Genomic DNA, 13,861 nt, shown 5'->3' with positions numbered 1-13,861 from the left:
CCACTGTGGGGTCAGGTAGTACTTGATGCCAGTGACGGCTCCATCCAGTGTGATGCCTCGGATGAAGAGGATGGTCAGGACAACATATGGGAATGTAGCTGTGAAGTACACCACCTGGAACACACAGAGACCAGTCAGTCACTATATCTACTGACCAGTCAGTCACTCTGTCTACTGACCAGTCACTCTGTCTACGGACCAGTCAGTCACTCTGTACTGACCAGTCAGTCACTCTGTCTACTGACGAGTCACTCTGTCTACTGACCAGTCAGTCACTCTGTCTACTGACCAGTCACTCTGTTTACTGACCAGCACTCTGTCTACTGACCAGTCAGTCACTCTGTCTACTGACCAGTCAGTCACTCTGTCTACTGACCAGTCAGTTACTCTGTCTACTGACCAGTTTATTGTTGTTGTTTATTGTTTAAAAGGATCCCCATTAGCTGTCACCTAAGTGGCGAGCTAGTCTTCCTGGGGTCCACACAGAAAGACAACACAAAACACAAAACATAACAACATGAGATACATATGACAATCACAATTAACAATGATAATCTAAAAACAGTAAAACATTGTAGACATCGTTATCAACATCAGAATATTTTGCTCACATATTTAAGTAGTGCATTTGATTAACGAGATAAGACATTTTGTAGTTTTGTAGTATACGTTTACTAATAGTAGTTAAATAGTTTAACAGCCCTAAATATAGTGCTGATACTACTTATTATAATACTATAAGGTTCAATCATGACGTTTTATATCAGCATATAAACAGGTTTTGTCCTCCAAGGGTTTAATTTACAAGGTAGGAAACATAATGAGCTGCTGAAAAAGCATCAACATACAGGAACCAAATGTATTATTGTAGCTCATTTAAGGTAAAACACAATAATCTTGTTAAAATGTATTCCTGAAATGTCTTCTGCAAAATCCCAAAGCAATCGCTCCACACTATACCAGCAGTGGAGAACCATCGGTTCAATCAGGCCTGGAATTAAATTAAACACACCTCAAGTAAATTCACACAAAGGGTCCACAAAAGGGCACTGGAATGCTGACTATACTGTAATAATGAGTCATTTTCATTTTCATCACATTAATAAAAAAATAAGTACTCAGCATGCCATGCTGTGATTGGGACCAGCCTGGATAAGCCTAAATAGTGATTCCAGATTTCCTTTGTATGGTAGACCCTTTATGTTGGAAATCATTTCTCAGCGGGAGACTCCAATGCAGCACTCCTGTTAGACATCCGTAGCTGAGCGCACCGTCTTTGTCTCAAGTGCCGCGGCGGCTCATATCTAATCAGTAGCTCAACAGTATACTGTGCTGCGCCCTGTCTTGTCTTTCACTCTCTCTTGTGTGTGTGTGTGTGTGTGTGTGTGTGTGTGTGTGTGTGTGTGTGTGTGTGTGTGTGTGTGTGTGTGTGGGTCGGACCTGGGTCGGACCTAGCACATTTGGTGCCCTAGGCAAGCTTCACCACTGCCCCCCCCCCTCCCCCCCCCCCCAATAATAAATTTACACATGACATCCATCCACACTAACCTTTCCAGAAGACTTGACTCCTCTGATGAGGCAGAGGAAGACGACCACCCAGGAGATGGCCAGGCAGCCCAGGAGGGGCAGACGCACCTCCCCGAAGTTCCCAATGTCATCTGAGATCTGCAGCACATAGTGTCTGAGAGAGATACATCACAATCAGAGTCAGAATCAGAATCATGTTTAGTACCAGGTACGTAGCACACACAAGGAACTCAGCTTGGTGCTCGCTCATACAAAGAAGACAAAAACAACACATTTAGAAAAATATAAAAAGAAATTAAATGTTTTAAATGAAAGTCATAAAGATGAAACAAGTGGACGTATATACAAATTGTTGGAGGTGTTGTGCAATTGCAGTGGGGCGAAGGGTCCAAAACAGAACGTGAGAAGTGTCAGGGTGTCAAAGAAAACAAGGATTTATTTTATTGGAAATGTGGCAGTGATTTGAGAAAATGCAAGAGTGATATAGCCATGACATCAGAAAGAACTCCAAATCCTGAAAATAAAGAGGGAGAGAAAGAATGAGAGAGATCGGGGGGTGTACATTAACTAACGTAACAGATGACACAACTTGTGTCATCTGTTACGTTAGTTAATGTACACCCCCCGATCTCTCTCTCATTCTTTCTCTCCCTCTTTGTCACAAGGCTGAAGAATCGTTCCGTGTTACAAGTTGTACTATAGTGCAGTGGTTCTCAACGTGGGGTCTGGGGTCTTCGACAGGGTTCCAGTGGGTCCCAAGAAAATAGTGGAGACTAGTTTAACCCTTTCACTACCACACTACAGCAGGTTAACCTTTCACTACCACACTACATACGGTTAACCCTTAACCCGTTGGTAGTGTGGTAGTGAAAGGATTAAATGTCACTATTATTTAATTCACTAGAAGTTAGCCCTAGGAGAGAACATAATAACAGTGACTATTCTGATTGATTGATTGATTGAAAACTTTATTAACAGATTGCAGAATGGGTACAATACAGTACAGCTCAATACACACAATTGTTAAGGGGATGCAGACCAGAGAAAGACTTTCGTCTTGTTTACATCAGGGTCCCCCATTTTCAATTCATCAGGACATATATGACATACATGACATACAGATAGTCAGTACTGCTACATCTATACATTTATGACATACCAGATTTGCAAATACAGTACTGTTTGTGATACAGAAGGAGTCAAGAAAAGGGAGTATATACATTTGACGTAGAAACTGTACATTGGAGGAGGTTGGGTGGGGGGGGGTTGGGTACATTGGGATATTGACAACCATACTGGGTAATTTACATTGGAGGTGGTTGGGGGGGGGGGGGGGGGGCACACACTGTATAAACAGGCAAAACTGTACATTGAGGGGGGGGGGGGGGAGGAGACACTGTACAAACAAACAAAATTGTACATTGGACTATTGACAAAACCATACTAGGTAAATGACTGTACATTGGAGGGGGTTGGGTTAGGATATTTACAGGGGCCAGTGTTGAATTGCAGTCTCCCGTAGGTGTCCCTTGAGAGAGGTTTTGAAAGTGGGTAGTGATCCACATTCCTTTACAGCTTTGGGTAGGGCGTTCCACATTCCGCATAATTGCGAAACGTGTTTAGTCCCTTATTTGAGCCGAATCTGTCTGGGTTTAACATGATTTGTGGAGCTCCCTCTGGTGTTGTGATCGTGGTATTCACTGACCTTTGGGAAGTATTTTGACATGTACATGGGTACCTTGGTCGTGTAGTGTATCTTGTAGACCAGGCCCATTGCAAGTTGCTGTACTCTGTCGTCTACTCTAAGCCATCCTAGGTTGTCAAAGTGGGCAGGGGTGAGGTGGGTTCTAGGAGTAAGGTCAAGCAGTAGTCTGACCAGTTTGTTTTGAGATGTTTGTAATTTTGTTTTTAGCGCCTTTGAGGTGCTTTGGTACCATGAGGTGCAAGCATAGTCGTAGTACCCCTGAATGAGTGCTCCTGCCAGAGTCTTCAGGGTATTCTTGTTTACCAGAGAGGAGATCCGGTACAGGAATCGAGTTCGTTGGTTGACTTTTTTTATTACATTGGATGCCATTTTGTCACAGGAGAGATTAGCCTCTAGGATGGAACCCAGGTAGGTAATTTCATCTTTCCTTGTGACAATATTGTCACCCACTGTAACTGAGAAGCCGTCGGTCTTGCTGAGTTTGTTATTTGAACCGAAGAGAATGGACTCTGTTTTGCCCATGTGTAATGATAGTTTGTTATCAGCGAGCCATATGCAGATTCTGCCTAGTTCCGAGCTGAGGGTTTTTTCAACCTGTAACTTGTTCTTGTCAGAGACCAGCAGGGCTGAGTCGTCCGCAAACAGGAACAAGTTGCAGTCACAAGCTGATGACATGTCATTTGCATAAATTAGGAATAGTAGCGGTCCTAGTATGCTTCCTTGTGGAACACCACAGCTCACTGTGAGGGGGGGGGATAGGGTACCGTTTACCTCCACCATCTGTTCCCTCCCCTCAAGGTAGGATTGCATCCAGCTCACTGATAGACTATCAAAACCAATTGCTTTTAGCTTGTCAATCAGAATGACTTTCGAGATGGAGGTGAGAATAGAAACAGGGCGGTAGTTGCCTGGGTCTAATTTGCTGCCCTTTTTGTGCAGAGGGGTCACCCTCGCAATTTTGAAGTCCTTGGGGACGTGTCCCTGTTTTATGGAGAGGTTTATTATTCTGACCATATCTCCTTTCTCTCAACCGTTATCTCCCCACATAGGGCATAGATACCTACCTGTATGGATTGTTAGCCTTCATCATATCTAACAACCAACATCCCCTCAGTCGGGGGATCTGTGTATCAGTCGGGGGATCTGTGTATCAGTCGGGGGACCTGTGTATCAGTCGGGGGGACCTGTGTATCAGTCGGGGGACCTGTGTATCAGTCGGGGGACCTGTGTATCAGTCGGGGGGACCTGTGTATCAGTCGGGGGACCTGTGTATCAGTCGGGGGGACCTGTGTATCAGTCGGGGGACCTGTGTATCAGTTGGGGGATCTGTGTATCAGTCGGGGGACCTGTGTATCAGTTGGGGGATCTGTGTATCGATCTGGGGGTTCTTTGTTATGAACGACTGCTATAGAGAGTTTTAATAATGAATGTTAGTGTCTTAAAAATCTGCACCCTCAGCAAACACGTGCCACTGCACTTTCAGACAAATCAAATCAAATCAAATGTATTTGTAAGGCCCGACAACACACGTTAATGTCCCCATGGGCCGGACACGTCTTCTTTAAACAAGTCAAGAAGAAACATAACAATAAGTCAAGGACAAAACAAGAACACCATAAGGTCCAACAAATTTAAGATAAATACAAATAAATGAATGAGTGCAAACACTCCCAGACATACCCCACACGAAGGTAAGGAAAAACTCACTAAAACCTAACAATAGGGAAAAAAGCACCACAGGCAGTGTGGAGGAGAGAAACCTTAGAAGGGCCATTCAAGGGGGGATCTCCCTTCTTAGATGTCGGTGATAGTAGTGTTGCAGACTGACAGTGGTAAGCATGCACTCATGTGTGTGGTGAAACACAGATGAGTGCATGCAATAGCAACTGAACATTTGGCAGGTCATTATAACTACAGAAAACAACAACAAATAGATCTGCCCTAACCAGATAAAGCACTTCACAAATCCAAAGCCAGGGGGATTAACAAAGGCTATACATTAATTTGACAGTGCTACTATATAGAAGGGGAATGGTTCTGATCCAGCCCTGCACAAAGCCCATATGTCAAGGCTGCAGCACTACGCCCGACAGCAGCTCCACTTCACACAATGGGTTATTTCAGCAGACGCAAGCACATGGAAACAAGGAAACCCTGTCTTTACGCTGGACTGGAAAAGCAAACCCAACCCTCTAAACACAAACTGTGTATACAGTTATTAATGCTGGCACACTGGGCCGCTTTGAATGGGTACTTTGCTCTGTGCCCTGGGCGACGCAAGTGGCACATTAGCCTAGGCCACTGATGAGAGAGGAAAAGATGACTATTGTCATGACCAATGTTCCCTCTAATTATGTTTTGGTCTGAGCAAACACTCAAACCTCCTGAGCAGACATCAGCAACTACTGAGCAACATACGTCACCTGCCGATTAACCGGTTAGTTGATAAGCGGCGGTTTGTAAAAAATCTGAGAATCTTTATTTCCCTTAATGTCTAACATAAAAATATATACATTTTGCTGATACACAGAGAAATAATACAAAAAGGCATATTATATTCCTTAATCAAATATTTATTTGACCATTGATTGGCGATACAGAGCATAGTCCTTACTTTGGCTGGGTTAACTTGGCGGCGGCGGTGTGAGTCGTGTCACTAACTTTTGTCTTTTTAGGAGGCTGACTCGTCATTATTTTATTAAGTGAATTATAATGCGACTTCAAGGGTGACCATATTGTGATTTTTTTTTTAAAGAGGACACACCTTCAGCCTCAAGATACTTAATCAAAGTTTACTCAAAGATGCCTTATCATTATAATATATTTAAAGTATACCTCCTCTGTATGGATATAAAATTATTGTTTATATTATTTTATATAACAAAATAATATCTCTCTATAGCCAAAGTTACTCAACATGCTATATTATGCCTAAAGTAATCTATCTGACAAATCTCAAGAAAATAACTAAATCAACCTATGACAAAATAATATATATTTTCAAGTCTTACTGGACAAAATAAATAACAAGAAAAATATGATGTAATGTTCTAAATAATACCTCTTCTGTATTAGAAAATCCAGCTTTAAAAAATATATCTTTATCTTTTCAATGTAATGTAAATTATAAAACAGAAACCTCACAAAGATAATAATTTAAAAGTGCACTATGCAGTTTCAGATTTGTTGCAATTAGTGTACTAAACTAATTTATTACACACATAATCCTTAGAATGATTGTATCATAAGCATTTATCAAACCAAAATATCATTTTGAGGCATCAAAATAGTTTTCAATTATTTTCTTTCTCTCTCTGTATAGCTGCATTCTTCAATCAATTCGGTCAACTTTGCCATCAAGCTCTCGCCTCGCACTGCTTTGTTTGTAATGTTTTGCTGTGTCCATGTGAGCTTTGAGATCGCCAGCACCTTTATTAGACACATAAACATTATGGTCAAGCTTTGCACGCATTGCACTCCGCTTCCAATTAGTCTCGACCGGATGATAAATTGGAAATTTTCTCTGCAGTTCATCTGTAATGTACATTTTCGCGTTTGCATTGTGAGGAGCCAGCAATGCTGGTCGGATCTGTCCACTTCCTCATCTGTTGTGTGTGTCTGTGTGAGCGTGCAGTAGCGCTGCCCACAAAGCACTGAAAGCGGGGCTTCTCTTGGTAACGTCACACGCAATAGGTTACCGCTAGGGATGTCCCGATCAAATTATTTTGCTCCCGATCCGATCCCGATCATGTGATTTTGAGTATCTTGTATTTTATTTTTTTATTATTTTTTAAACAAACATATAAACAAACATGACAACACACGATAAGATATACAAGCATTAATTGTCAGGGCACATCCAATGAGATCACCTTTTAGTTAGTTGTCTTATATAAGATATACCCATAATACCTGTTATCTAAAAAAAAAAAAACCTACACACATATGCTCAGCTCGAACCCCCCCCTCCCGGACCCCACCTTGAGAAGTACCTCCACTATCCCTCGCACCTAACCAGACACTACCATTATAAGCTAGCTTTTATTCTCTCCACCACTTCTAACCACATTGACATTTTGGATTCATTGAGACCCAGAATTCTTGCTGTAGATATTTCATGGTAAATTACATCGAGATATGTAAGAAACCAAACTTTACGGCAAATTTTTTCCGGTTGAAACCAGCGTGATGCGATCAGCTTTTTGGCTACTGTGATACCCGATAAAACCAATCTCTTTAGCTGTGGATTCACTGCAAACTCAAAAACATCATTCAACAGCAATACCGAGGGGTGTACAGGTTTATTCCAAGATACGAGTTTTGATATTTGTTGGGTCACATCTTTCCAGAATGCCTTAACTGGTGAGCAGTCCCAATACATGTGCATAAATGTCCCTTCGTCCCCATTTGTACATTGGGTGCATTTGGAATCTTGTTTGAGCCCCATTCGGCACAGTCTTATAGGAGTCAAGTATGTCCTGTGAATATAGTTAAGATTGATTTGTTGATGATCCGGGTTCCTTGATGTAAGTCGGACATTTGCCCAGGCTCCTTGCCAATCAAAGTCATTTTCCAGGTCTGGTATATCCCTCCTCCAGACAGAGTCAAGTTGGAGGGTTTCATACGAGGACGTTAGTAATTGATGATAAAATTCTGAAACAAAACCTCTCGATGTCTCTCTTGAGTAGAAGAATTTGTGGTATCTGTGGTGTTCAATTGGTCTGTCTAATGGAACACTGTGAGACTTCAAACATAGCTCTAACTGTTTGTGAAAAAGCCATGTGGACTTGGTGAGATTAAATTTTTTGCGTATTTCTTTATCACTACAAAAACCCTGTTTGTTAAAAACATCCCCTAATGAGTGTATGCCTTGCTCTTCCCATATAGGGAATCTTATAGGTCGTTTTCCAATTAAGAGAGCATTGTTATTGAATAAGGGAGTATGATTGTGCCATTCTTGTGGGTTAGGATTTTTTTTTTGTGATTCACGCCATATCCGGATCGCATGAGTAATTATGGGGCCACATTTTCGTTCACAGTGCTTGATTGGTAGTTTAGTGTATGCTATGTCCTTCAGTCTATGTGGGGCTACTATGTTTTCTTCTATTTTTCTCCAAGATGCTAATGCTTGGGAGTCAAACCATGTTGTCAATGGACTTAATGAGTACGCCTTAAAATATAGGAAAAAATCTGGAAATGCCATGCCACCATCTGCTTTATTTCTCTGTGCGGTGGATCTTTTTATACGTGGTGGTCTGTTATTCCAAATAAATTTGTATGTGGAGGAGTGTAATCTTTTCCAGTAACCCTCTGGAGGGGGTAACGGTAGCATTGAACAGAAGAAGTTGATTTTAGGTAGTACATCCATCTTAATGATGATTGTGATTTTTGAGTATCTACCGATACCGATCTTTCCCGATCCGATCAACAAAAATATATATTTTTTTAATTTTTATTTAATTTTTTATCCCAATTTCTCACATTACATTCACCCTGAATGTTGACGTTATCGAGATGAAAAGTTAACTTCATTCAAACGAGGCATTGCAATCCTTGACATAAATCATTTGATGTATAATTAAATCAAAGGAAATGCGTTTGGGTTTGAGAGTGTGGCTGGTGCCGTTCTGCAGCTGGATACTATTGGTTTGTTTTGGCAAAATTCTTCTGCTCTGTGTGACAATAAATAAATGAATGATGATATGCAATTTAAAACCAAAACTAAGGCCTCAGTATGAGTTTAAGACGTGACCATGGTCATGTTTGTTGAATAAAAAAAAAGAAAATTTAAAAAAGAAAAAAAAAATTGTGCGACCGATTTCAGATGTGCGCGGGAGCGTTTTGCCATGTGCGCACCTTTAGTCCATGGGCCAGAGGCCAAAATTTCACTTGTCGGTGCCACTCACGGTGAATAAACTTACATATCATTTTTTCAAAGATCTATGTCTGTAGATGATATTTTTGTATGATAGCCCTTCCAGAGTGGTAGCTTAATCTTAATTATCAGGTCATGAAGTATACCTACCCCCTCAGGAAATTGCATTTCAGATGCTGGCGCATATCCTGTTTAGACTCACGTAGAGGACATCTGTCAATGTTTCACAATATTGTGTTTGGTATCATTTTAAAGGGGACTATGTAATCTTTCATTCAAGCTAAGATGTGAATCTTTCTGACCAATATAGAGGTCACTGGAGCTCTTTGAACAGTCAACAACACACATTTTACACGATTTTCGCCTAAATGATATACTATCTTTTAGCCTTGTGTCATCTAGGAGCAATAGGGACACAAAATACAAAATCTACAACACTCTCAGGACCATAAGGATTCAGGAAATGTATAATATGCCTATACTATTTCTTATCAGGGGTGATTGTGAGCCTTAAATTAGAAGAGCGGTATTAGGCTCCTATTAAAACTATACAGAACAGCCACTAGGATAATGTCACAAAGTGGTCTGTCTTTATCATACATATACAGGAAGGAGCAACAGGGGCACAAAATACAAAATCTACAACACTCTCAGGACCATAAGGATTCAGGAAATGTATAATATGCCTATACTATTTCATTGTTACGGGTCATTGTGAGCCTAACCTGTCCATGAATGAACTTGCCATCTGACATTACAAAAAATCTAAAAAGATAAATGGTTATGATCAGGGCTGAAGTTGAATTAAAGATTTATGACTGTTTAGACTGCACTACTCTCTGTCACAGTGATCTCCTGGTTGTTCCCCACTTAGGTTATCTAACTATCGCGCCGCCGCAACCAGAAACACTGGCCTGACCTGCTTCTAAGTTCAGTGGCCTGACTGAAAAAAAAATTATTTGCTTTTTTGTAAATGTTTTCAAGTACCACCAGCAGTACCACCAAGTACCACTAGTGGTACGCGTACCACAGTTTGAGAACCACTGCCTTAGAGTCTTCCTGTGCTATCTACTCTCTGGCACTAATGATCCTGATCATGCATCCCAGAGAGTTTTGCGGCTCATACAGTCATTCGGCCATGACATGGTATATCCAGTGACAAGCATCATACTTAGGGGGAAGGTTGGTCATGACTATTATATATTGGCTGGATAATGTCCCCAGGGCTGATGTCTCAAAAAAAAAAAATGTCCCTCCCTTCCCCCCGTCCCCCTATTAATTTGACATTTATGGCAGTGCTGCTTTATCTGACAGTACATGAGTAGAGCATCATGTGACAGGACATATGCAAGACAGAGGGGTGACATAGTGTGGTGTGGCGTATATAGTAGCCTCTATAGTAGTCATGAGGCATACTTAGCTCAACAATCTGAAAGACATGGTCTGATGAACCTTGACCAGCTGTGCTGCAGACCATCCAAATCATTCTAGTTTCTCTTTCTTTCTTTCTTTCTTTCTTTCTTTCTTTCTTTCTTTCTTTCTTTCTTTCTTTCTTTCTTTCTTTCTTTCTTTCTTTCTTTCTTTCTTTCTTTCTTTCTTTCTTTCTTTCTTTCTTTCTTTCTTTCTTTCTTTCTTTTTTATTATAATTATAATTACATATATTTAAAAAAAAAAAATACAAAAAGAAATTACATATATTTTTTTTAACGTACTCACTTAACGTTAGGTTATAACTATAACCAAGTTCTGTTAGTAATGGTGACGCTCGGCGTCACTCACGCACTGTACCTCGCTTGTGCACGCGCACTGAATAAAATTCCACAATGTACCTTTATCCGAATATTCGTCTGACCACATCCCTCATCAGCTTACCTTCATAAGCAGGTGTGTGGCCACCTACTCGCCTCCTTCCCAAGCTTTCACCACAAGGTGAGATCAAGGGCTGCAGCGGCAGCGGACGCCGAGCGTCACCATTACTAACAGAACGTTCTGTATCGTAACGGCTCTCGCTCGGCGTCACTCACGCACAAGGGAGGCCGAGCAAGAGCCATCGGCCGACAAATACACCCCGCTGAGGCCCCCCACAACCATCAGATCAGGGAGGACCGAGCCCCCCCGACCCCCCCTAATGGAGGGCACCCCCCTTATTTGGGGATCACGAGAGGGCGACGGACCCGACCGTGCGAAGAGGCACTCAAGCAACTCAACGCACAAGGTGAGCAGACCGTGGCCTGACCCCACGACTACCCACACGCACAACCCGCATGCCACCCGGGAACGAACGGAAGGAACAACCTCGTTACTGCCCCCAGAAATCACGGGGTCAAGAGCAAACCCAACCCTGTGGCAAGGCCGTAGCAGCGGAGCGCGAAGGAAGACCCAGACCCACCAAAGGGACTGGACCCCCTGGAAAACGGGGGCCCGGAGAAGTCCATGATGCCAGCATCAAGACCCCACCAGGTGGTCACCTAGTGACCCCGCCCCCCACATCTCACAAGAGCGGGCCCTGTCCCCCCAATAGCACACCGCCTGGCACACTGACCCTGCAGGACAGGCAGCCAGCATGGCCGTAAGAACCAAAGGCTTACCACGGAAGCAGGCAGCGCACCGGGGAAAAACCAGGCAACAGGCTGTAACCCGAGCCTGGAGTACTGCGGACGAGACAGGCGCCAGAGGGGTCAGCTGAAACAGCCGCCCCGGCGGAAGGGGCGTATGCTGGCGTTGTTGACCACCATGACAAAGCCTCCCTCAATGAGGCAGCGAAGGCTGACACGATCGGCAGACGTCATGAACGTGCAGGGGCACACTCAACCGGGCAACCCGGGAGTGGACACTGCACCAACACACCAGAGAACCAACCACCCAGACGTTACCCTATGCGGTGGTTGGTCCCATAACCCCTCAAAAAAAAACTCCAAAACGTACCTGCGGGCACTACCGCAGTACAAGTGTTTTAGTTTCCAACAGGGTTATCCCAGGCCTACGGGTCGATGAAACATTACTTCGGACCGGGCCCGGCGATACGGGGAGCACAGGGTCCCCAGAGGAGGTCAAAGACCACCCCAACAGGCCCCTCTTCGCCATGCGTAAGAGAAGAGCGAAAAGAATGGAGAACCAGCCCCAAGCACCCCGTACTTGGTATTCCCAGGAGGTCTCCCAACCAAGTACTAACCAAGACCAACCTGCGTAGCGGCCGAGATCTGACGAGATCGGGCGTGTACAGGTTGGCACGGCCGTAAGCCATTACGACAGTGCAGAGTACTATGTACCCACAAGGGTCTCCATAGCGCCTAACCCTGTGACACCCGGACCGACCTGGCATTTCTCCCCCCGGAAAAAGCCCAAGTCCCTCAGGGTACCAGAACAGCAGATCTGCATCCCCGGCGGACAACGGGTTTAACTGATCCGGACCAGCGTGACCAGAACCAGTCCTGTGCCCTAACCACGCCGACATGCCAACTCCAGGAGAGGGGGCAGATATGCGTGTTGATCTTAAACATGAAAAGAAGGCGCCACCCAGACGTTCGGTGCGAACCGCGCCTGGTGGCCCACCCCCAGGGCGTGAGACCCTTCTACGTATGTTCAGATCCATTCCGTCATCATCCCCCGATATGAACGAGAATCCGTCGACAACCAACATAGGTCGTCGGAAGAGGAAAAACCCCCATCCCAGTTGCTTTATAAAAACGCTGTTTTAACCCCAAGCAACCAAGGCGCGCCAGTCAGTTGCTTGATGTTCAACAGAACACCCCGAGCTAGCACTATGTGTGCGTCGGGCATATCCACATCAATAACAGGCTATTTAGACCTTTCATTGAATCCCCAAGGCGCCCAGGGGAACGACAAGAGGGGTGTGATGCTTCCTAACCCCAACTCTTTTTAATAACAAAGAAAGAAGCATCAACAACATAAAACCCAAGCTGCACAGCCGGGAGTAAAAACTGTTTACATTTGTACATCCAGTCACCCCTTACTTAGAGGGTTTAGACCGAAATTCCCCAGAAAGCCTTCCCACATGAGTCGTAGTATGAAAAAGACATGTCAACTGTGAGTCACGTGACCAACTGACTCAAGTTTACACATAAAATCGAGCGTAGCAGACCCGTAAGCCCTACGCTCTAACCCGACACTTTGACACCACAGACCTTACGTAAAGATCTAACTCACGGAAGCCGTCGTCATAGCAACGTATATGCTATGGGCGGCTAGGTGGTGTAGTGGGCAAGGCACTCGCCACCAGTGTGGAGACGCTAGGATTCGCGTGTTCGAATCCAGCTCTCCACATTGTTTTTCAGTTTGGCTGGTCGTCCGCAGTAATACACATTGGCCGTATTACGGGGAGGGAAAACTGAAGGGTGGGGATCGAACGTTGTGAACAAGCGACTCCTACAAGTCGGTTGGTGCGCCTGCGCAGTAGAATCAGGAAGTGTCGGGGGCAGCGTGAGCCTTCCACGCGTTACTCCTCGACACTGAGAGATCGAGCTGCGCAGGTGAAAAGATGCGACTGCTGTTACCTCAAGTACCGGAGGGGACTTGTGCTATGTATGACTTAGTCCACATTGCAGCCGGCTTGTGGGAGGCAAGAAACAGCGTTCGTGACAGGGGAGGGTTGAATTGGATGATACGAAATTGGGATGGGAGAAAATATGGAAAAATGGGAGAAAAAGTGGATCAAAAAAAAAAAGCAACGTATATGCTATGATGGGGGGAAACCCCGCACACGACTCCTGTTTGTAATAGGAGCCGTGTCAGGA

The 13,861-nt window shown here is 43.9% G+C and overlaps 1 protein-coding gene across 1 annotated transcript in view; it reads right to left on the bottom strand.

The window, feature by feature from the left end:
• The window catches only part of slc6a9 (solute carrier family 6 member 9), a gene marked incomplete at its 3' end in the record, with an annotated part of 74,632 nt that overhangs the window by 43,635 nt on the left and 17,136 nt on the right, over positions 1 to 13,861 (bottom strand). Inside the window, exons 3-4 of the mRNA XM_084327190.1 lie at positions 1,549 to 1,681; positions 1 to 114 (exon numbers count right to left, since the gene is read on the bottom strand). The exon at positions 1 to 114 is cut by the window's left edge and continues 21 nt beyond it. Coding sequence (XP_084183316.1) covers positions 1 to 114; positions 1,549 to 1,681 — 247 coding nt within the window. The remainder of the gene's footprint in view (positions 115 to 1,548; positions 1,682 to 13,861) is intronic.

Source organism: Notolepis coatsorum (assembly GCF_963971535.1).
Source record: "Notolepis coatsorum genome assembly, chromosome: 13".
In the NCBI taxonomy this organism is placed as follows: domain Eukaryota; kingdom Metazoa; phylum Chordata; class Actinopteri; order Aulopiformes; family Paralepididae; genus Notolepis; species Notolepis coatsorum.
Note: the sequence above shows the minus strand (reverse complement) of the source record. Positions and strands in the feature narration are given on the sequence as shown.